The sequence below is a fragment of the Pipistrellus kuhlii genome, unplaced genomic scaffold (genome assembly GCF_014108245.1).
Source record: "Pipistrellus kuhlii isolate mPipKuh1 unplaced genomic scaffold, mPipKuh1.p scaffold_m20_p_3, whole genome shotgun sequence".
In the NCBI taxonomy this organism is placed as follows: domain Eukaryota; kingdom Metazoa; phylum Chordata; class Mammalia; order Chiroptera; family Vespertilionidae; genus Pipistrellus; species Pipistrellus kuhlii.
In genome coordinates, this window is record NW_023425529.1 from 91,436,321 (window position 1) to 91,461,112 (window position 24,792).

The 24,792-nt window shown below is 40.9% G+C and overlaps 1 protein-coding gene and 1 pseudogene across 5 annotated transcripts in view; one reads left to right on the top strand and one right to left on the bottom strand.

The window, feature by feature from the left end:
* PARP4 (poly(ADP-ribose) polymerase family member 4) overlaps window positions 1-22,531 on the bottom strand; it is a 106,716-nt gene extending 84,185 nt beyond the window's left edge. For 2 of the 5 annotated variants that reach the window (XM_036455582.2, XM_036455579.2), the window contains exons 1-9: window positions 21,888-22,038; window positions 19,938-20,070; window positions 12,225-12,426; window positions 11,330-11,396; window positions 10,451-10,526; window positions 8,206-8,319; window positions 6,453-6,602; window positions 5,769-5,906; window positions 4,312-4,485 (exon numbers count right to left, since the gene is read on the bottom strand). In XM_036455582.2, coding sequence (XP_036311475.1) covers window positions 4,312-4,485; window positions 5,769-5,906; window positions 6,453-6,602; window positions 8,206-8,319; window positions 10,451-10,526; window positions 11,330-11,396; window positions 12,225-12,426; window positions 19,938-20,070; window positions 21,888-21,907 — 1,074 coding nt within the window. In that variant the 5' untranslated portion in view covers window positions 21,908-22,038. Of the gene's footprint in view, window positions 1-4,311; window positions 4,486-5,768; window positions 5,907-6,452; window positions 6,603-8,205; window positions 8,320-10,450; window positions 10,527-11,329; window positions 11,397-12,224; window positions 12,427-19,937; window positions 20,071-21,887; window positions 22,040-22,433 lie in introns of those variants that run through there. The other 3 variants (XM_045588508.1, XM_036455581.2, XM_036455583.2) reach the window with 3 other exon arrangements.
* On the top strand, window positions 22,399-23,674 carry LOC118729579 (annotated as a pseudogene).
* Window positions 23,675-24,792: the final 1,118 nt, after the last annotated feature.

Sequence of the window (24,792 nt, forward strand, 5' to 3'; positions counted from 1 at the left end):
TTGTCCATTGGTTATGCTTATATGCATGCATAAAGTTCTTTGGTTGATCTCTCCCCATTCCTAGTTTCTTTAGTGATTTTCCCTGGTGCTGACACCTTCTATTTTTACATAAAGTAATATGCTATGTTTCATTCATATGGAGTTTTCATAAAGAAGCTATTCAAAGACAAACAAGAAACTAGTAAAAATGGTTATCTATTAGGGTGAGGAATAGGAATGGATCAGAATGGAAAGTGTAGAATAGAAATTTTCTGAGTGTACTTTTTTTTTAGTATAATTTTGACTTTTAAATTATGGAGATATATGATCTATTGAATATATAGAATTTATTTTTTATTTTTATTTTTTTAATATATTTTATTGACTTTGTACAGAGAGGAAGAGAGAGAGATAGAGAGTTAGAAACATCAATGAGAGAGAGTCATCGATCAGCCGCCTCTTGCACATCCCCTACTGGAGATATGCCCGAAACCAAGGTACATGCCCTTGACCGGAATCGAACCCGGGTCCCTTCAGTCCCCAAGCCGACGCTCTATCCATTGAGCCAAACCAGTCTCGGCTGAATATATAGAATTTAAATTAAAAAAATATCTGATGGGCAGCATACATATCCTCTAGTAGCAAAACCAAAGACTAAGGTTCTTCATGCTGGATGTGAGACAAATTGTAGTATTAATATTTACATTTGGAAGGGTCTTGTATTATCTCATTTACTGGTTCATCTCATTTGTTGGTTCTTCCCTTATTTTGCTTTACAGACTCCTCTGAGAAAACAAAGTTAGACTTTGCCCCAAACATGCAAAATTTCAGATCTACAAACTCCTCTGAAATCTAGGTCACTCATCTCTGACCTTATCCCACAGTTTGAGGGGGACTAACCATTTCCAAGCAGCCACGTAACTCCATTCTCCTGGCCAGGGACTGCCTTAGAAATGTACATAACTCAATTCTTACCAAAGAAATAAAAAAGTCTGCCAGGGGCTTCCTCTAAAAGACATAAAAACATATATTCCTGGTGGGATAATACAAAATATATTGTACCTATAAGCTGATAGCAAGGGGAGCCAGGCAAAGGGAAGCTGCCAGTTCACCTGTAGGTCCGAGGTGTAACCTGGACCAGCAGCCTCCCTACATCTGGACTCCTTGTTATACGGGGAGATAAATGTCCTCATTGTTCAAGTCAGTTGCAACTTTCTGTTTCTTTGCAGAAAGAATCCTAACTCATCTCCTTATGTGAAAAATCATTTTACAGGGTAGCAATTCTAAACATATTTGCAACTGTACTACTATTCCAATACATTCCAGTTTGGGAATATAGTTCAGAAAAACTCCATTAAGGACCCAAAGCATTCTAAATTGGCTCACAATTTATTTTTGAGTAAACTCTATAGATAACGTCTATGATTCGGGGTTATCTTATTCATCAGATTTGAAAACACCTTTCCCAATGTATTTTATTTTTATTTATTTATTATTTTAAAAATCTTTATTGTTCAGATTATTACAGATGTTCCTCTTTTCCCCCCCTATAGCTCCCCTCCACCTGGTCCCACCCTCCCCAGGCCCTCGGCCCCTCCCCGCTACTGTCCTCATCTATAGGTGTAAGATCTTTGTCCAATCTTTTCCAGCACCCCTCATTCCTCCTTCCCCCTGAGAATTGTCAGTCTGCTCCCTTTCCATACCCCTGATTCTATTACATTCACCAGTTTATTCTCTTCATCATGTTTTTTATTCATTTGATTTTTAGATTCACTTGTTGATAGATATGTATTTGTTGTCACTTTGTTGTTCATAATTTTTTATCTTTATCTTTTCCTTCTTCCTCTTTTTAAAGAATACCCTTCAGAATTTCATATAATACTGGTTTTGTGGTGATGAACTCCTTTAGCTTTTTCTTGTCTGTGAAGCTCTTTATCTGACCTTCAATTCTGAATGATAACTTTGCTGTATAGAGTAATCTTGGTTGTAGGTTCTTGCTCTTCATCACTTGAATATTTCTTGCCACTCCCATCTGACCTGAATAGTTTCTGTTGAGAAATCAGTTGACAGTCATATGGGTGCTCCCTTGAAGGTAACTGTTTTTCTCTTGCTGCTTTTAATATTCTCTCCTTGACTTTTGCCCTTGGCATTTTAATTATGATGAATCTTGGTGTGGTCCTCTTTGAATTCCTCTTGTTTGGGGTTTTCTGCGTTTCTTGTACTTGTAAGTCTATTTCTTTCACCAGGTAGGGAAAGTTTTCTGTCATTATTTCTTCAAATAGGTTTTCAATATCTTGCTCTCTCTCTTCTTCTGGCACCCCCATAATTCTGATATTGGTACGCTTGAAGTTGCCCCAGAGGCTCCTTACACTATATTTTTGGATTATTTTTTCTTTTTGCTCTTCCAGTGGGTGTTTTTTGCTTTCTCATATTTCAAATCTTTGATTTAATTCTTAGAATCCTCCAGTCTACTGTTGAATCTCTGTATATTATTCTTTATTTCAGTCAGTGTATGCTTAATTTCTAACTGGTCCTTTTCTTTTCTTTTCTTTTCTTTTTTTTTTTTTTTTTTTTTTTTTTTTTTTTTTTTTTTTTTTGGTATTATTACTAAGATCCTTGAAGGTCTCATTAAGTTTCTTGGAGGTTTCTAGAAAATTCTTGAGTAACCTTATAACTGTGGTTTTGAACTCTATATCCAGTATTTTGCTTTCTTCTACAATATTTCTTTCACTTGTAAAGTGATTGTTTGTCTCCACATTTTGGCTGATTCCCTGTGTTTGTTTCTATGTACTGGGTAGCTGCTAAGTTTCCTTGAGTTGATAGAGTAGCCTTGTGTGGTAGGTGTCCTATAGGGTCCAGTGGCTCAGCCTCCCCAATCACCTGAGGTGGACACTCTTGGTGCACAGTCTTGTTGTAGTTAAGCCTTGATTGCTGTTGGTATCTCTGAGAGAAATTGGCCTCCAGGCCAATTGGCTGTGAGGACCAGTTGAGTATACAATGGAAGAGCTGCTATGCAGGAGACACTCTTATGAGGCAGGACTTGCTTCAGTGTGGCTTTGGTGGTCACTGAGTCTGCCCCTTGAGTGTGTCACTTATGGATGTGAAGAGTTGTAATCTGATATGGTCTCACAGTGACCACTGGTACACTGGCTCTTGGATCTCCAAGGAGGTGCAAAGTCAGCCATTGCCTGGGGCCACCCAGCAGGAGCTACAGAGAGATATGCAGATGCCTCCTCCTTGTAACTGGTTTGGAAGTGCCTAAAGGAGGCCCAGCTGTGAAGCAAGGCAGGCTGTTGCTGTTTGACAGGTTTTAGGCTGAAAAACGACAGGCCACTCATATGCAAAAGCTGCTGCACACAGCTGGGGTGGGGTTGTAAATTGGGTGGGGAGGGGTCCATCATGGTGGAGCAACCAGCCCTGCACCAGAGAGGTCCCAACACAGGAAAAAGGATCGCTATGAGCACCTCCATTTGAAAGAAAGTTGCCCTTGTCTTCCTGTCCAGATGCCAGGCAGTCCAGTTTCTCCCTGTATGTGTCTGGGTCCCACAAAGCTCGCCCAGAACTGGAGTTCAGAGCAAGCGGGAGCTTGTACCACCAGCCTGATTAAAAAAGCAGCACACCCGGGTGCCAGCCCATTCTGTGCCTCCACACCTCCTACCAGTCTCAATGTTCTTTCTTCTTTACTTCTCTCATTATAATATTTCCACTCAGCCAGCTTTCCTGTGGTTCTGAATGATAGTTGTTCTGTCTTTTAGTTGTAATTTTAAAATATATATTTTATTAATTTTTTTATAGAGAAAAAAGGAAATGGCTAGAGAGTTAGAAACAGCAATGAGAGAGAAATATCAATCAGCTGCCCCCTACACACCCCCTACTGGGAATGTGCCCACAACCAAGGTACATGCCCTTGACCAGAATCGAACCTGGGACCCTTCAATCTGCAGGCCGATGCTCTATCCACTGAGCCAAACCAGTTAGAGCTAGTTGTAATTTTGATGTGGTTGTGGGAGGCAGCAAGTACAGGTATTTACATATATCACCATCTTAGTTCTCTCTCTTTATTATTTTTTTTAATTCTTACCTGAGGACATGTTCAGAGACATCGAGAGAGAGAGAGAGAGAGAGAGAGAGAAAGAGAGAGAGAGAGAGAGAGAGAACTGATGTGAGAGAGAAACATTGATCAGTTGCCTTCTCTATGTGCCCCAACTGGGGATTGACCTTGCAACCCAGGTGCGTATCCTGACCCATAATTGAACCAGAAACCCTTCTGAGACACTCCTGCTGGGTTTCCCCAATGTATTTTAAATGGAATTCTATATTCCAGAGATTTACCTGGCAGAGGTCCTCCTTCTTGGCTAATAGTCTCAGGCTAACTTCTTCAGTAGTTTTATCTCGGTGAGGTATTAATCTGTAGAAGTCACTCATCATCTTTTGCAATTGTTCTTCAGTCTCTCCATTTTTCAGTGCTTCCTTTACTAGAAGGAGAATTCCTTCTGCCTTGCTCACCTTTAAATAGAAGATGATTCAAGCTTATTAAAGTTAGATATTGATAATCATAGAGACAGTGAAGAAATGTATAAAAATATCTAAAATAGTTGTTATATATGTTGCAATAGTTAGTTTTCTGGACATCGGTCATAAAACAAATGCAGAGTTTACTGGAGATGTATCTTGGTTACGATGATAATGCCATGAGGAGTTTTCCAAAACTGAGCTTGGATTAACTAAAGGAAAGAACCAGAGTCTTCAATATCTAATATATATATATATATATATATATATATATATATATATATATATATATATATATATATATATATGTCTCCACAGAGAGAGGAATACTCATGAAGTAGTAGGAAACTTGCTTTTCACATAAGACATTTAGAAAGATGTCAGGATCAAACCAGGAGCAAAGCCCACCAACCATGTTTCAAATTACACAAGTACTTTTTGGAATATACCCCAAGAGACATTTTTACTGTTTGTTTGTTTGTTTGTTTGTTTTTTGTCCTGAAATAAATTCATTTAATTCCACAGAGGAATTGTCTGTATTAGTTGAATATCACCACGTAGTTACACAAGTTGGACCACTGGGAACATTTTCTTTCATTTGCTCTTTCAACAGCATATAAATAAAATGAGCAAGTTCTGAAGGGCTGGGAACCTGCCTGCCTTACCCTCGGGTGGTCAGAGGCACAAGGTTCTAAAGTAGGCACTACAGAGGATATTAGGGGCTGAGTATCTAATGAAGGACCAAGAGCATCCACATCTCTCAGGCCTGGTACAAGTCTCTTGACCCAGAGGAACAGGCCTCCTGATGAGCTAAGCTTTGTTCAGCTTTCATGCCTGACATTTTACATGTGGAAATGTCTGGTTTTCCTTTATTTTTTAAAATATTTTTTTATTGATTTTGGAAATGAAAGGAGAGGGAAAAATAGAAACATTAATGATGAGAGAGAATCATTGATTGGCTGTTTCCTGCACCCTCCACTGGGGATCGAGCCTGCAACCCGGGCATGTGCCCTGACTGGGAATTGAACCGTGACTTCCTGGTCCACAGGTTGATGCTCAACCACTGAGCCACACCAATGGGGCTGACTGGTTTTCTTAAAAGCTCATCTACCCTCAGTGTTCTTGGTGCCCCCTACTCCAGCATAAGAAAAAAGAACAGGAATGCATCCAAAAACGACTGAAGTGGTGCTCAAACAGAAGTGGTATCATTAAAGCAAAGAAACCAGGAGAGCAGTTTGTCAGGTTAAGGCTCTGTTTCAAGGACACGCATGACTTACATCGTTAAGACTGATCCTGCTCATGGACTCCAGGAGCGTATGTTCCAGGTGGCCGAGAGCCTCTGCCCAAATCATCTCCACTAAATCGCTCACCTCTTGGCTCAGAGTGCTTGACTGTATTACCTCCTCCAAAAGCAACTGCAACAAACAGCAAACAATACCAATAGAAAGTTTTCGTGCGTACGTTTATTTTTAATGGAGATTATTAGACTCATAAGATGAAATAATTATAACCAAGGAGAGTCACCCACACTCAAATAACTGTTAATACTCAGGCCTCTCCCTCCACCTCCTCCCTACACCCTTTCTCTGTCCCCCTTCTCTTTTTTTAATCCCATATTATTTCTCTTTTTGCCTTTTTCTTCACCCTGTCAACTATAGGCCTGCCATTGGAATTAGAAGTTAAGTGGTATTAAGGGTTAAGGGCCCCTGATTCTTGGCCTCAGTTATAATAAAATCTTTTGAAATTTGTGATGGTTTTTTTGCTGAAATAAGCCATAAGTTTTGGGGTTTATCCTGGAACTCACTCCTGTCTCAGCTTCCATGCCTTTCTGTGGGTTCACTGTTCCTTTTCCTAACTCCAACTCTTCTCTCCTGCCAGTTTTTTATTTGCCATAAAGAAACATTTTTCTTAAAAAAATATTTAATCAATAACACAAAATAACATGGATAAACCAATCTTACTGCTTGCAATTTTTCAGATGCTAATTGGGTGGCTTCGGGGGTAAACAATTCCCTTAGTAGAAATCCTTGTTTCTTCAGCTCTTCAAGGTAACTTTCATAGTACTCACTTGCATCTTCAGAGGTTTGCTTTACAGAGCACTGCTTTCGAGGCTGTGAATAAAGTGTTAGGATATGAGGATACAGTAACTTAGTATCAGTCTTTATTGGACACGGACTATGTACCAGGAACATAAACAAAGCATTAGATCCCTGCCACTGACAGGAGAGTCATAGACTGGTGGCTAGAGGACACCCCTCAAACGTGGCAAAAAGAAGCATGTCATGTTCAAGCTACTTCATTTAAAAAGGTAGAGGTTAACTTATTCTCCATCAAAAGGATTTAATAAAGGAAGAGTGAGCTACAAGAGTCTCTTCTGGAGCAGCTCCTTCTCGCTGGTTAAGTGAGGATCATTTCTATCAAGGCGATCAGACTTGCTGAGCAGACTCAGGCTCTGCAGGGGGGAAGGCACCCAGCTCCAGCTCTCATACAGAGGCAGGAAGGGGCAGCTGGCCTAGGCCGCAGCCTCGTTCTCTTTCTCAGTGAAGAGAGAAAGTGGTAACCTATCTATCATGGTTTTCAAACTTGATTTTTACTTAGTTTTTACCCACATAACTAAATTCTCCACCAAATACAGTCCACATTTTGGGGTAAAAGGTAACGAAAACTTTTCCTCTTCATGAATACATCTGATCCTTCGGTTAAAGTTTATAGCTGCTCCCATGGAAACCTGAAAAGGTGGTGTGTAATATTAGGCAAAATTGCCTGGGTAATAGTAACCTGTCATTAATCAATTGCATTGGAACTGGGAGTTCAATGAATGAACTATAAATAGAAGGTGGGGAGCCTGCACCTTGGGCTTCCCTGGGAGCGGGGACTCTGACAGCGGGCACCTCCCCTAAGGGCATTTTGACCCCAGGCCCCTGTTTTAAGAGGTCTGACTCCTGTGGGTGGGCTTCTGAGTCAGTGGACCTGCACCACCTGATGTGAGTCTCCTTCCCGGCCTAGAACTGACCCTGGCATGGGAACAACGTGCGTGTGTCCACAGCCTGAGGGAACTGCTCCTGGGACCACTCCCCTGCTGAGCAGCCCCTGTGCACCTGCTGTTTCTTGTCGATAAGCAGAGTGTTAGACTCTAGATAGAAGCTGGCCTGATGGTTTTGTAGCACTTTCTTTGAACGTTAGGTATTAGTTCTGAATTTATTTTTGTTTCATTCTGTTTTGGGTTGGTTTCTGCAAAGCCTTCCTTGCCACTCAGAGCCCACAACCATTCATAGACATTTCGCCGTCTCGGTGGATTAAAGCCATGAATGTGTTGTTTCCTCCCAAGAGCTGACTTCTGAGTTTTCTCCCAAGAGCTGACTTTTTTATCTTTGGGTTCCAGCCTCTAGCAGACTGCTTGGTACTAAGTAGGTGCATAATGAGGTGTGTGAATGAGTTGCTTTGAGAGGTATATACATTAGCAAAGTTTCCGTAAGGGACTCAGAACAGGAGCAAGAACCCTACACAGGGTCTTCCTCTAATGAGCCCCCTGTGCTGCTCTGCTTGCTCTCCTCTCCGACACTTTCCAAAAGGGAACATGTTCCCACTTTTCAAACCTATTTATAGGCAAGATGAAAAAATATGAACAGGTTGGCTGGCTCACTGGCCAATGTTAAGGGAACTAGTTATGAAAAGGGTGGATAAGCACATGGGAATCAATATAAAGATCATTACCTCGGTGCCTCCATCTGGGAGGAAGTGTGCGACGATGAGGAAGGCTGGGCACGCGGGGTCCTGGGAGCACTGCAGTTCCACCACTGCCGTCTCTCCACCTCCCTCTGGCCCCACCTGGGAAAGAGCCTGGTCTTTCATTAACTGCATTCATTAAACAATAAACTGCACACGCCACTTTAAAAGGCTGATAAGCCCGGCCTGGTTGGTTCAGTTGGTTGGAGCGCCCCTCCCGGCCCTCCTATCCCCGCCCCCCGCCTTGTGCAGCAAAAGATGGCAGGTTTGATTACTGGTCAGGGCAAATGCCTGAGTTACAGGCTAGAGACCCAGGTGCGGTGTGCATGGGAGGCGATCCGTAGATATTTCTCTCTCTCTCTCATTTTCTTCCTCCCTCTAAAATCTATAAAACATATCCTTAGATGAGGATTTTTTTTTAAAGGTTGATATAGAACTAATATATGCTCATTTGGAAATGTAATGTAGAAAATATAGAAAGTACTAAGTAAAAATAAAAATCACCTGAAATCATATTGCAGTTATATAATCACTATTAATATTTCAGTATTTTTCCTTCCCATATTTTTACTATAGATATATCTGTATATGTTTAAATGGTACCACTTTTCAGATCTTCTTTATTACAGAGGGAATGTTATTTTCAAGTTATGTTTTATTATAATACCTAAAAATACAAATGGAGCATCATTTTGAATGCTAAAATTAATTTGTATTTGTGTGACGTTGGAAAAAAAGTTTTTCTTTTTCTTTTATTTATTTATTTATATTTTTTAATCCTCATCCAAGGATATTTTTCCTTTGATTTTTAGAGACAGTGGAAGGGAGGGGGAAAGAGAGAAACATCAATGTGAGAGAGACATATCAGTTGCTTGCCTCCTGCACACTCCTGAACCTGCTGGGGTTTGAGCCTTCAACCGAGGTATGTACCCATGACCAGAATCAAACCCAGTTCAAGGGCCGACCCTGTAGTCTATCCTCTGAGCCAAACTGGCCAGGGTATGTTTTTCTTTTAAATGAAAAGTAATGATGTCTTAGCTGGTTTGGCTCAGTGGATAGAGCATCAGCCTGCTGACCAAAAGGTCCCAGGTTCGATTCCGGCCAAGGGCACATGCCTGGGTTGCGGACTCAATCGCCAGTGGGGGGCGAGCAGGAGGCAGCTGATCAATGATTCTCATCATTGGTGTTTCTCTCTCTATCCCTCTCCCTGCCTCTCTAAAATCAATAAAAATATTTCTAAAAAAGAAAAGAAAAGTAATGGAAATTCAAGATGGTGTAAATACTTGTATCAAATATACCCTTAAAATATAAGAAACTAGCCAACACCGGTTTGGCTCAATGGATAGAGCGTCGGCTTGGGGACTGAGGGGTCCCGGGTTCGATTCCAGTCAAGAGCGTGTACCTTGGTTGCGAGAATATACCCAGTAGGGGGTGTGCAAGAGGCAGCTGATCGATGACTCTCTCTCATCGATGTTTCCAACTCTCTATCTCTCTCCCTTCCTCTCTGTACAAAATCAATAAAATATATTTTAAAAAATATATGTAAGAAACTATTAAAAACAGGGATGACTTTTATTTTATTTATCTTTTAATTGATCTTAAAAAGAGGAAGGGAGAGAGAGAGAGAGAAACATTGATTTAAGAGAGAAACATGATTGGTTGCCTCCTGTACACACCCTAGGTATATGCCCTGACCAGGAACTGAACCTGCCACCACTTGGGTGTACAGGACGACACTCCAACTGAGCCACATCAGCCTGGGCAGGACCTTTATTTTTAATATCATTAATATTTTGTACTGTTTACACTTTTATTATGAACATGAATTATTTAATCAGTAATTATGAGCAATTACTCTTACACTTAAAAATTAAACATTAAAAATTTTAAATTAATTTGACAGAGTGGAAGGGAATGTGAGAGCAAGTGTGAAACATCGATTTGTTGTTCCACCCATTTATGCATTCACTGGTTATTTCTTACATGACCAGAAGGGATCAAACCCCCAACCTTGGCATACAGAAATGACATTCTAACCCACTGAGATACCCAGTCAGGGCCATTACATTTTAAATGTAAAAATTTTCTTGATTATTAAAAAGCAACTCATATATTAAGAAATGTTATTCAGGATATGCGCAATTTTTCAAAACAACAAGAAAATTATCAAACAGAAATAATAATCACATGACATTCAGCTTTTTTTCCAAATAGGAATCAAACAAACTCTTACTTTTTCCAAGATATTATATTTTGCAACTTCAAAATCTTGAGGAAAATGAGGAATTTCGACATTCTCTGTATAAAACCTGAAATTTTTATAAGAAAAATTGAATATTAAAATCTACTTTTAGACTACATAGGATTCTCCTAGAATTTTTCTTGTACGTTCCCTAACTACATTCAAACTGCATTATAAGTCCCCAATGCCTCCTTACAAATTCTAAAAATGGTCAAAAGGTCTTCTACATAATTCTAGAGCTCTGGTGCCAAATATTGTGTCTCCACTGGACAGCGGGGAGTGGTACAAAGCACGGGTATTAACAGAAAGCACATCGCCTCATAGACAGGCAGCCTGCTTCACTCTGCGTTGTACCCTGAGACACCATATCACCTCAGACAGGCACTCACCTCTCTGAACTACAGTCAAGCCCTCTTTATTTTATTAATCTGTACTTTTAATTTTGATACTTGTTCTCTCTTTTAGCACTACTATTAAAAAGTAAAATAAGGCAAAATGTGATGCCTAATTAATACTATAGTCTTGGTTATGCTTCAGACTTGAATACTCCATTTGGAAGGTTGTTATTATATTTTAAAAATATCAGGTTGAGATTAACAAAGTGTTTCTAAAGGCTATTCAGTAAGGTAATAGAGTGAGCAGACTACCCAAATCTTATCTCCAGTGGTTTTTCTTTTTACAAATCAATGTCGCAATTAATTATCACTCTACTAACTGAAGTAAAAATATTAAATAAGAATGTAATAAAGAATTAAATAAGCAACATAAATTAAAATACTACAAAAAATACTGATATATTAACAGCATTTTAATACCATGCTTGAGGTTTATAAAAACTCTGTCTAGTCTTAATGATCAAAAGTAAATTACTTAGGAAGTGTTATGATGTTTTCTGTCTCTGTGGCATTGTCCAGGCTTAGCTTGTCTGTTTTCACTTCTAGAATAAAAAAACACAAAAAACACTTGTTAATTACTCAAAGACTTATTAAAATAAGCTAACAAGGCATGGCTCAGTGGTTGAGTGTCGACTTGTAAATCTGAAGGTCATAGTTTGATTCTTGGTCAAGGCACATGCCCAAGTTGTGGGCTCAAACCCCAGTGTGGGGTGTATAGTGTGCAGGCAATGGATAAATGATTCTCTCTCATTATTGATGTATCGCTCTCTCTTAGAAATCAATAAAAATATTTTTAAAACAGTAAAGGAGATATACTACTCTTGGAGAAATTATCTTTTGAAAAAATCTTCTTTAGTCAAATGCTGGTCATAAAATGTCCAGTCATTAAGTTGTGATGATAACTTTTTAACATAAAGATTCTTCCTCTCCCCAGTTAAAATTACACAACAAGTTTTCTTAGACTATCTGTGTGTCTTTTTATTTTTTATTTTATCAATTTCTAGAGAAAGACAGGAGGGGACATGGGGGGAGGGAGCGAGAGTGAGAGAAAGAGATGTTGCTCCACTTAGTCATGCATTCATTACTAGTTGATTCTTATATGTGTCCTGACTGGAATCGAACCCACAACCTTGGCATATCGGGATGACACTTTAACCAACTGAGCTACCCAGCCAGAGTGAGACTACCAGTATTTTTGGTAGACATTCTGATTCTTACAAATCTACTTTGCTAAAGTAATCTTTGTCCTTTGCTATTTTGTTGCCCATTTTCTGAGATAACAACAAGCCTAATTTTTAGGTAGTATCTCTGGACCATACTTTGTCTGTAATATCTTTGACAAATTAAAATGTTTGATATGAAATACTTACCAGAACTGCTTGTCTCTTGATAAGGAGGTAGTGTGCTATCCCGTGACTTGTTAGGATTGTAATTCTTTACGTCCAAGAGTCTTCCTTCTTTGATAGATTCCCATATAAAATCCAGGTTTGCAATATGGATATGGTTCTTTTGGATAGACTTCAGTTGGTACTGACTGAGAACATCAGCATTGTCTAAGATTATATGTGTACACTAAGAAAAAACAATCAATTCATTATATATTAGTAGAAACAAAATTTAAATTATTTGTATCTGTAATTTTCACCCTTGAAAAGTCTTGTTTGAAGGTAATTTGTAACAATTTTTCTCAGATTTCTAAAACTCCTATAAGTAATACAATTTCTTGCTACCATTAAAATTTTTTTTACATCAACAATTTTTAAAGATTATGGATATGGATGTACTATAATTGATTAACCAATCCTGGAGTTTTTTCCAAATTTTCACTCCTCTAAAAATGCTGTACTGAATTTCTTCACATGCACTTCTTCGTACAACTTTGTTTTTTCTTTAGGAGTGGAATAAGAGGCTTAAAGTGTATTCATTATTATTTTGTTACTTTGCAATTTTACTCACTTATTTTAAAATAAGTAGTATATGCATGTTGTAGAATATCTACAAGTAAAATTATAATATTAAGTTAATTTATTCCTCACCATTTTCCAGGTTCCTGTCGGGAGGAACTTGAGCTATTCTATGTAGACAACATGCATACAGGTACACAGCCCTCTTTGTGTCCACAGATGGCAGCATACTAAACATACTGCTTTTCCACTTGACAATTATTTTGGAGATCATTCCTCATCATTACATATTGTGCTATCTCCTTCATTATAATAGCTGGTATCTATTCTTTTGTTTATATTATTAAACACCTATTTCAAATGTTTATAGACACTGGCAAACATCTATTTCAAATGTTTATAGACACTGGCAAAACTGCTGAAAAGGTTGCAGTTTTGTATGTGAGAAATTCTATAAGTGAGAACCTGTGTTGGCATTCTTTAACTGAAAGAATATAAAAGGCATAAATTATTCATCATCCATAGAAACCCTAAGACAGGTCAGTGGCTAACCTGGAGGAAAAGAGGGCCATTCTGTATCTGATATTCAAGGATAAACTACTAAACTCCCGAGAAGTACCCAGCATCCAGCTAGGGTTGCCTGTGCTTCACAGAACAAACCCAGCTCCTTCCATTGCCAAGCCCAGGGCTGTGGACCAGGAAGGGACAGACCCATCAGCTCACCATGAGGGAAGAGCCTGAAGAGATTAAGATGGTGATGCAGTCCTGGCTGGTTTGGCTCAATAGATAGAGTGTCAGTCTGTGGACTGAAAGGTCCCAGGTTTGATTTTGGCCAAGGGCACATACCTGGGTTGTGGGCTTGATCCCCAGTGGGGGGTGTGCAGGAGGCAGCTGATTAACGATTCTCTCTCATCATTGATGTTTCTATCCCTCTCTCCCTTCCTCTCTAAAATCAATAAAATATATATATTTTTTAAAAAGATGGTGACTGAAAGAAGGTAGGAGGGAGAGAGTGTGAGAGAGTGAGGGAGCAATGGAGAGTGTGGACATGGGTGGTGTGTGTGTGAGAGGGCTAGGAACAATTAGATCCTGCGGTCTTCCAAGGGGCTGCTGTACCAGGCACTCTTAGACAGTGAAACCCCACTGCCACCACAGACACTCCAGGGGCAGCCAGTTCGGGCACAAAGACCACGTCATCTTGACAAACAGAACTGCTTGAGACTAGGATCCTAGCCTCAGCACCACCCAGTATGGTCTTAGATGCAAACCGGGACACTACAGCCACTAGAGACAAAGACCTGCAACCACAGCCACAGACCCACAGACAGGTTTGGCTGAAACCGGTTTGGCTCAATGGATAGAGCATTGGCCTGCGGACTCAAGGGTCCCAGGTTCGATTCTTGGTTGTGGGCACATCCCCAGTGGGGAGGGGGGGGGGTGCAGGAGGCAGCTGATCAATGTTTCTCTTTCATTGATGTTTCTAATTCTCTATCCCTCTCCCTTCCTCTCTGTAAAAACTCAATAAAATACATTCTTTTAACAACAATCCAGAAATTCTGGCAGCAAATTTCTGTGAGTCACAGAGTCCCTCCTTCTCCCCACAGGCTCACTGCAGCACCATAGGGACTCCTGGTCCTGCCCCATGCAAGCAGGCCTCCTGCCCAGACAGGGCATCCGCTACCTGAATTTGACAGTGGGAATCTGTTCCCTGCAAAGTGCAATTGCACAACCAGATCCCATGCACACAAAGTGCAACTGTGCAGCTCGGTCCCCCAAGCAGACCAGGGCCCTGATTCTCCGCGTGAGAGGCAGCACTGATTCCCAGTGCATTTACACTAAGAGCCAGTGACTCCATTCCTTGGCACATGCTCACACAGGGACCCTGATTCTCAGCATGAGGTCACACCCAGAAACAGAGACTCTGACACTTGATTTTCAGTGTGGGCACAGGGAGACTCTGACAACTGGCACATGCTAGGTGACTCTGATTTTTTACACACTCCAGCAGGGTCTCTTTTTCAGCGTGTTGCAGGTGGGTCCCTGATTCTAGGTGTATGCACAAGGCCACACTGAGCTCCGGTGACTCTGATCATGGGCGAGCATGGCTCCCACCAACCACCACAGCCACACATCTTGGTATCAGAGCTCTTTAGTGACACTTGGGTGGTGCAAAGCTCCCACTACACACAGCCCAAGCCCCCGCAACTCAGTGTTTGAACCTTCTGGTTAGAATGGGGAGACAACAAAACAATCCCCAGGGGGGAAAAGAAGAATCACCAAGAAAGGAAATAAGTGAAATGGAAGGATGCAACATGACAAAAAAGGAATTCAGAGTAATGGTCATACACTTCATACATCAGATAGATGAGAAAATCAACAACATGTGCAAAAATCAGGAAGAAATCAAAAGTGATATAGCTAAAATCAAAAACACTATGGAAGGTTTCAACAGTAGACTAGAAGAAGCAGAGAACGAAATTAGTGAGTTAGAAGATAAGGTAGAAAAACAAGCCCAATCTGAACAGCAATAAAAGAAAAAAATTAAAAGATAGAAGAGCCTATGGGAGCTTTGGGATAATACAAAACGAAGTAACATACATAAAATAGGTCTGCCAGAAGGACAAGAAGAGCAGCAAGAATTAGAAAATCTACTTGAAGAAATACTAACAGAAAACTTCCCTGATATGGGGAAGAAAAAAGCTACAAAAGTACAGAGAGTCCCAACAAAGATAAATCCCAAAAGACCCACACAAACACATGTAATAATTACAATGGCAAATGTTAATGATAAAGAGAGAATCTTAAAGGCTGCAAGAGAGAGTCAGAGTTATGTACAAAGGATCCCCTGTCAGATTATCAAATGATTTCTCAACAGAAACACATCAAGCAAAAAGGGAATGGAAGGAAGTGTACAAAGTGATGCAAAAAAAAAGTCCTGAATCCAAGAATACTCTATCCAGTAAGATTATCAATCAAAATTGAAGGGGAAGTAAGGAGCTTCACATACAAAAAAAAGCTAAGGGTGTTAATCACTACCAAGCCAGCAATGCAAGAAATGCTAAAGGGAATTCTGTAAAAAGAAGAAATAGAAAGGGAGGAAGGAACACAGACAGAAATGGCTACAAACAGGTCCCATCTGTAACTGCGAAATGCGACAACAAAATAGATCACAAATGAAAGAAATGGAGGACAAAAAGCATCTGGATATAGAGTTCAAATCTACGCTTATAAGATTTTTCAAGAATTTCCTAGAAAAGATGGATAAGGCCTATGAGGATATGAAAAGAGATCAACTAAAATTAATAAGGAGTCATCAAGAAATGATAAGGGATCAACAAGAAATAAAGAATACATTGTCTGAAATAAAAAATATTTTACAGAGTCCTAAAAACAGAAGGGAAGATCGCAAGAATCAAGTCAAAGATTTGGAACATAAAGAGCCAGAAGACACTACTCCACAGAAGCTAGAAGGCAAGAGAATCCAGAAAATTGAAGATAATGTAAGAAACCTCTGGGACAACTTTAAGCGAACCAACATCAGAATTATGGGGGTCCCAGAAGATGAGAGAGAGCAAGATATGAAAAACATACTGAAAGAAATAGTGACAGAAAATTTCCCCCACCTGGTGAAAGAATTAGACTTACAAGTCCAGGAAGCGCACAGAACTCCAAACAAAAGGAATCCAAAAAAGACCACACCAAGACACATCATACTTAAAATTCCAAGAGCAAAAGACAAGAGAGAATATTAAAAGTAGCAAGAGCAAAGAAGGTAGTTACCTAAAAAGGAGCACCTATACGATTGTCAGCTGACTTCTCAACAGAAACCATGCAGGCCAGAAGGGAATGGCAAGAAATATTCAAGGTGATGAATAGTACAAACCTACAGCCAAAGATAATCTATCCAGCAAAGCTATCACTCAGAATCGAAGGTCAGATAAAGAGCTTCACTAATAAAAAAAAGCTAAAGGAGTTCATCACCACCAAACCAGAATTATATGAATTGCTGAAGGGGGTTCTTTCAGAAGAGAAAGTAAACAAAGATAAAAATTATGAACAACAAATACGTAACTATCAACAAGTGAGTCTAAAAACCAAGGAAATTAAAAAAAAATCTGATGAACAATAGTAACTGTTGAATATAATAGAATCAGAGGTATGGAAGGGGAGTGAACTGACGATTCTTAGGGAAAAGGGGAGAGTGGGAAGAGACTGAACATAAACTGTGCACCTATGGATGAGGACAATGGGGAGTGGGGAAAGGGCAGAGGGTGGGTTGGGAACCTGGTGGAGGAGAGCAATGGTGGGGGGGGGGGGGGAAAGGAACATTTGTAATAATATGAACAATAAAAACTTATTAAAAAATCATATCACATAATGGGGCAATAAATTTTTTGAGATTAAAAAAATAATTAAAAAAAGAAAAAAAGAAATGGCTACAAACAAGTACCTATCAATAATAACATTAAACATAAATGGATTAAATTCTCCAATCAAAAGACATTGAGTGACTGAATGGATAAGAAAGCCTGACTCATATATATGCTGTCTACAGGAGGCACTGCTCAGAACAAGGGACTAACCCAAATTGAAAGTGAAGGGATGGAAAAATTCCTATCAGAAAAGTGGAAATGAAAAAAAAGCTGGGGTAGAAATACTTATATTTGACAAAATAGACCTCAAAGTGAAGACCATAACAAGAGACAAGAAAGGCCACTTCATAATTCTAAAGGGATTGATACAACAAGAGGATATAACTCTGGTAAACATTTATACACCCAATGCAGGAGCACCCAAATACATAAAAAAGAAAAAACAACAACACACAAAACAAAAACAAACAAACAAAAAACTTCTGGAAGATATCAGGGGAGAGATTGACAGCAACACAATCATAGTAGGAGACTTTAATGCTCCATTAACATCACTGGATAAATCCTGTAGACATAAAATTAGTAAAGAAACGTCAATCCTAAATGACTCACTAGATCAGTTGAACTTAATCGACATCTTTAGAACATTCCACCCCAAAACTACAGAATTTACATTCTTCTCCAGGGCACATGGAACATTTTCAAAGTTAGACCACATATTGGGACACAGGAAAAGTCTCTCCAAATTCAAGAGCATTGAAATCATATCAAGCATGCTCTCTGATAGATCACAATGACAAAATTAGAAATCAACTACAGTAAAAACAATCACAAAAATTCAAACACTTTGAGGCTGAATAGCATATTATTAAATAATGAGTGAGTTGCCAAATGATCAAAGAAGAAATAAAACACATTCTGGAAACAAATGACAATGAAAACACAACAATCCAAAATCTTTGGGACACAGTGAAAGCAATCCTGAGAGAGAAGTTCGTAGCATTGCAGGCCTACCACAGAAAACAAGAAAAACTGGTAATAAACCATCTAACTCTGAAACTTGAAGAATTATAAAGACAGCAACAAGAAAAGCCCAGTGTGAGCAGAAGAAGGAAATAATAAAGACTGGAGTGAAATAAATGACACAAAGACAAAAACAAAAAAACAAAAAAATACAAAAGATCAATGAAACCGAGAGCTGGTTCTTTGACAGGATAAACAAGATTGATGAACCTCTAGCCAGGCTCACCAAGAAGCAAAGAGAGAGGACCCAAATAAACAAAATCAGAAACAAAAGAAGTAAAATAACAACAGACCCCACAGAAATATGAAGAATCATTAAAAAATACTATGAGCAACTCTACTCCAACAAACTGGTCAACCTTGAGGAAATGGACATATTCCTAGAAAAATATGACCTTCCAAAACTCAGCCAGGAGGAGTAAAAAATCTGAATAGGCTGATAACTATAGAGGAAATTGAGGCATTAATAAAAAAAAAAACTTCCAATAAACACATGCCCTGGATCAGATGGCCCACAGGGGAGTTTTATCAAACATTCAAAGAAAAAATAAAACCTATCTTCCTCAGACTTTTCCAAAAAATTCAAGAAGAAGGAGCAATTCTAAGCTCTTTCTATGAAGCTAGAATTATTCTAATCCCCAAACCAGATACAGGCAATACAAAGAAAGAGAATTACAGGCCAATATTCCCTCATGAACATAGATGCCAAAATCCTCAACAAAATTCTCGCAAAATGGGTCCAGCATTACAGTACAAAGATCATACACCATGAACTCCTACTATTTGCAAAGCAAGAATGGATCTGGAGAGCATTATGCTAAGTGACATTAGTCAGGCAGTGAAAGATAAATACCACATGATCTCACTCATTTATGGATAATAAAGAACATTACAAACTGTTGAACAAAAATAGAAAGAGGCAAATAAGCATCAAACAGACTGTCAAACTAGATCCGGAAGGCAGGGGAGGGTTGGGGTGAGGTAAGAGATCAACTGAAGGACTAGTATGCATGCATATAAGCATAACCAATGGATGCAAGACACTAGGGGTGGGGGTGGGGATGAGGGCAAGTGCTTGTGGGTGAGGGGCCCTCGGGGAAGGTCAATGAGGGGGGGAAAGGAGACATATGACTATTATTTGTAATATCTTAAACAATAAAATAAAATTTAAAATAGATAAATAAAAAAGAGGGAAGAGCCTGTACTGGGCAGGCCTGTATGGGGCAGGGCCTGTACTTGTAGGCCTGGCACCTAACAACTTTGAATTTCAATTTTTAGTTCTTATGATGAGGTGGTTAAAACAGAACAGGGTGATCTTAGTTATTTTTAAGATTTCATCCAGCTGTGAAATTCTGTATCTAAACTGTTAGTCCTACAGTTCATTTCAAGAGAGAAGGTAGCTTCCTTCCACCTTTAAATGAGCAGTACAAAGATCAGTTTACAATGCATGGTTTTTTCCTGTCCTAGAAAAATCACCATTACAGGTATCCCTCCAGTGCTGACATACTGGTGAGGGACTAGAGTGCTTTTGGCAAATGAGAACAGACTTGGCTGGTCTGACATTAGTTTTTCGGTGTCATTGGCTGTGCTCTACTAATGTTAGGTGCACGTGGCCTATAGGATTGTCCTACAGCTCACAGGAATAGGAGAAGATGGAATGGGATGGTCTTCACCTGCCTCCCCTGACTTCCCTGCTCCAGTTCCTCTGCTGACTTTTCCCACCATACCCTCGCCCCGCTCAGGCACAATGGAGTATCATAGAAGAATTCTTAGGATATTTTACCTGTGGATTTAATAAAACAGAAACATTTCCACCATTTTCCTTAATGTCAGTTTGTAGCTTTTTCTTCTGTTGACCAGGTAAGTGCTTGACTTTCAAACAGAAAGTACAATTTGCGAAGATTCCCACAGTCATCCTGTTGGGAAAAGAAGTTTCCAAGTCATAACTTTTAAAGATTTTCTTTTCAGTGAATATAAATGACAGTGACTTTAGAATTGTTCTACATGCAAACTGTGGGAAAGTTGCGCATAATTTTTTCAAAAAAAGATATTGTAATCATATTATAATCACAAAAATTAGATATCACTTGAGTTTGCAATATGTATATTGGTTTTAGAATAATTTTTCACTTTTATGGCTGATATTATGACACCCAAAAATCCTTTGGTATAGATTCATAATATACATGTTTTTTTTTTTTTAAAGATATGTGATTTAAAAAGAAATATTTTTTTTATTGATTTCAGAGAGGGAGTGATAGAACATCAATGATGAGAGAGAATTATTGATCCATCATGAACCCCCCTCACTGCCCCCTCACCCCCTGAAATCAAGCACTCAACCCGGGCATGTGCCTTGACCGAGAATTGAACTATGACTTACTGGTTCATAGGTCAATGCTCAACCACTGAGCCACAAGGGCCAGGCATTTTAAGGAAAACATGAGAGATTTTAGTCACAGATCAAATATAGAAGCATTGCCCTGGCTGGGTAGCTCAGTTAGTTAGAGTATCTTTCTGGTCTATCTAGGTTGCAGGTTCAATCCCAGGTCAAGGCACATACAAGAATTAACCAGCGAATGCATGAATAGGTGAAACAACAAATCAATGTCTTTCTCTCCCTCTTAAATCAATCAATAAAGAAAGAATATATAGAAGTGCCCTGGCCAGTGAGGTGTGGCTCAGTGGCTGGAGCATCAGCTCACGCATGAAAGGATTGAAGGTTCAATTACCAATCAAGAGCACACACTGAGTTGCAGGTTCAATCCCTGCTCCAGTTGGGTCTCCTGTTGGAGGCAACCAGTTCACGTGTCTCTTTCACATCGGTATTTCCCTCCCTCCCTTCCCCGCTCTCTAAAACAAACAAAATCAATAGAAAGAATACCTTCGGTGAGGATTAATATCCTCGGTTGAGGATGGGGGAAAAAAAAAATAAAAATAAAAAAATATATATATATGCATTAATTTCTAAATAAAATTTAACATTATGTGAAAGTGAAACCATGGACTTTTATATTTAAGTCCTGGAAAACTTTCAGCTTCTCTCTCACAAATTCTGGCCACTCTATCCAGAAACTGTGGGTGTAGTTGGGAGACTCCCTGGAACCCTTGGCTCTGATCCAGGACAGGCTGCAGCCTCCCCTGGGCCCTCAGTGGGCAGCTGTAGTCACACACATCCTCATAGCCACTCTTCACACTTTTAGCTTCTCCAGTAGAATAGATCTCATGCGCGGGCTGTGCTTTGTTGATTTTTACCTATACTCTAGTGCACGCAGTAGGCACTCAGTAAATGCTTGCTTACTAAAAACTCCCGCATCCATTAAAACCAAGGATTACAGAATATCCTTTGGCACCATTGCATATGTGGACTCAAATAGCATCAACTCGGCACCTTTCTAATGGGACTAGTGAGCCCCTGAGAAGAGAGGCCCCCACTCTGGTCTGCTCCATCTCCAGAGGCCTGTCACAGCTCTGAGCACACGATCCACAAGCACACATTCGAGTGCACTTCTCCTTTATTCTCACGCCACATCTTACAAATCTTCGTGTTTACTGTCATTTGTAACCCAGAGCGTGAGGCTGAACACCGGGCCGCGCCCTGTTTTTCTAGAGCCTGAGATTTAACGTCTCAGCCCCGAAGAAGGATCATTATTAGACTCATTTCCAAGTTTTCGACTTTGAACTTCAACTGGTGGCAAATGTTACCATCACAAACGGCTTTCCCAGTCCTCTCGGAGTTCCTTGATTATCCATCAAAATCCTGAACTTTTTGCATAACCCAGCTTTCAGAAGACAGATACGCCCTTTGGCACGGAGACAAGGAACGCAGGGCCCCGGGCGCGACCGGCTACTTCCGGAGGCCCGGCCTGAGCGCCGCCCCGCACTGCCCTCCCTCCGCGATCTCCCCTCCCTGCCCCCTCCCCTCCCCGATCTCACCCCCCATACACACACACACACACACACACACACACACACACACTCCCCACCCTGCCCCCCACCCCACCCCGCCCCCCACCCCCTCCCCTCCGCGATCTCCCCTCCCTGCCCCCTCCCCTCCCCGATCTCACCCCCCATACACACACACACACACACACACACACACACACTCCCCACCCCGCCCCCCACCCCACCCCGCCCCCCACCCCCTCCCCTCCCCGATCTCCCCTCACTGCCCCCTCCCCTTCCCCACCCCCACACCCTACACCCCTCCCCTCCCTGACCCTCCCACACACCTGTTCCCACCGGCAGCAGCCGAGGACGGAGCCTCCGGCCCACGCACCTGCCGTCAAGCGCTCCTGGCGCCTCAGGTCCGATGGGCGCTGCCCGCGGGGCCGCCGGGGGAGGTGGGACCGGCCTCGGAGCCCCGCCCCGCCGCCGCCCCGCTCCGGACAGGGCGCCTCCCTGAAGACCTATGAGGGGCGCTGGAGTGGCTCCTGGGGACAGGGAACAGAAGAGAAGGAGAAATTGATCAGAGATTTTGATGAAAAGCAATAGGAAGCAAATGAAACATTGGCAGAGATGGAAAAGGAACTACATTATGCACCCCTATCTTTTCATAACCCTATGATGTCTAAGCTTTGAAACTACTGGAAGGAACTTGCCCAACTCTACTGGGAAGTGAGAAGGACACCTTTGACAGCCACATCTGGGGACCAAGGACACATGAAATATGGCACACACTGTAGAGAATGAGCACATGATCAACTACAGTCTCAGAGGGTGTTGCTTTTGCAAACCACTAACAGCCTGCACCAGGCCACCTGGAGTACTGAGCATTCTCATCCGATTGCCACAGAGACTGACCAAATTGGATCAGAAATTACAGAAGAGCTGGGAGAGCAAAGTAACCTGTTGGAACATACCAAAAATAGACTGGTAAACACAAAAGAAAACTTGAGCAAAAGATTATCTGGTCAATGTCCAGAGAAATGACAACTAACAAGTTGCTGCTTTCCATTGTTATATTACTGGAGATAGCCTGGAATACCTGATTTATTACAAATTCTTTCACAAGCATTGAACTTCCTACAATGGAAGGGTTTGTGGACCAGAACTTTAACCCTGAGAATGAAAGATGTTAGAGACGTGGAATAAGCATATTGCTGCTGTGAGCTAACAGTTCAAGAATGCACTGTGTAAACAAAATATGGGAAGAGGGAGGGAAGACGGAAAGCCAGTTAATGTGAAGGAACAGCAATAAGACCAGTGTGACATACCAAGGTAATAAATGCTGTTTATGACTTAAAAAATGCCAAAGGTAAATGTTAGGTCACCAAAGGAGGAACACACGGGGCCTGAGTGGTGAAGGATTACAAATTTATTTGATCATCCACACACCAGGTGGCTGAGCCTGGATGGCTCCTGCACCCAGTGAAGGGAGTCAGCAGCCATTAAAGGATTTTTCTGGGCGGAGACTTCTTTATGCATAACCGGAGGGGAGGGGAGAAAATGGAATGTGGTCAACACAATTGAAAAGTGGTCTCCAGCAAAGGGACTGTCCATAGTGAAATGACCTGAAAAGCCAGTTGCTAGAGTAAGGGTATCAACTACAATAAATTGCTCCATCAAGCCTAACATTCCAGCCTTTTTGTTTTATGGAACAGGGATGAAGGTCATAATATCTTCTGTAATCACTTCCTGCTGAATCAGGATGTTGAGATCGCAGTGGAATGGACTTTGATAGTAATTGGCTGGACAAGGGGTGCAGCGGCATGATCTCCCCAAGAGAATGGTTGGTGAAGGCTCAAGAGTGATCCTGTTGAGTGAGTTGGGAGGTTAAAACTGGTCCTGAGGCTGCCGTAACATCACTTGTCTGGTTTTTGCTTCTTTTCTGGGCCTGGAGCTGAAATACAACTGAGACCTAGATGTTATTATTAGGGGGGAAAGAGTAGGGGTCTCAGTTGCCTCACTAGTGATATAAAAGGGGAGAATAGATTACCCTGGGGGTGAGGTTCTTGTTTTCCAAGTTTTGCCCCTTGTTGGGCATCCACCTGTTTCTTGTAGGTCCTGAGACAGGGTTTCAAAATAGGTAGAGCAGTGGCTAGGCCCCATATGGCAGTTTTAACCCCTGCAGTGATGCCCAGAGTTATGAGCAGAGGGGTTATCTGGACTCCTCTTTCAGGTCAGATATGATGGGTTACTGGGACAGGTAAAGACTGGTTATTGGGGGCTACATCTACATTGGGTGAGAGCTAGATGATAGGGAGACATATGCATGTGTTTTCCCCACAGAAGAAAAATCCCTGATCATGGAGACAAACTGAAAGGTGTAAGGAGAAGATGTGGACTAAAGAGTATGAAATTCCCTTTCTCGGTTCCAAGTTCCAAGCTGAGAAGGTAACCACCATGGCACTATCGATAAGGGGTGACAGATGAGTGACTGAGTGAGATTTTATTGCAGTGAAAGTGGGAGGGAATGTTAGAATGGGCTGTTATCCAAGGGAAAAGAGAAAGGGAAGAAAAGGAGCAGTGGAAGCCAGGGACCTGGATGGTTGGATAGGAAGTAAGACACTGCACCCAGACCAGCCAAATTTAGTACTTTAATTTTCCTGAGGTTATAATCTGCCACTCTCTGGCTTAACTTCTTATTTTTACTGAACCTTAATCCTTGCTGTTTTTCTGAATCTTCTGGTTTAGCA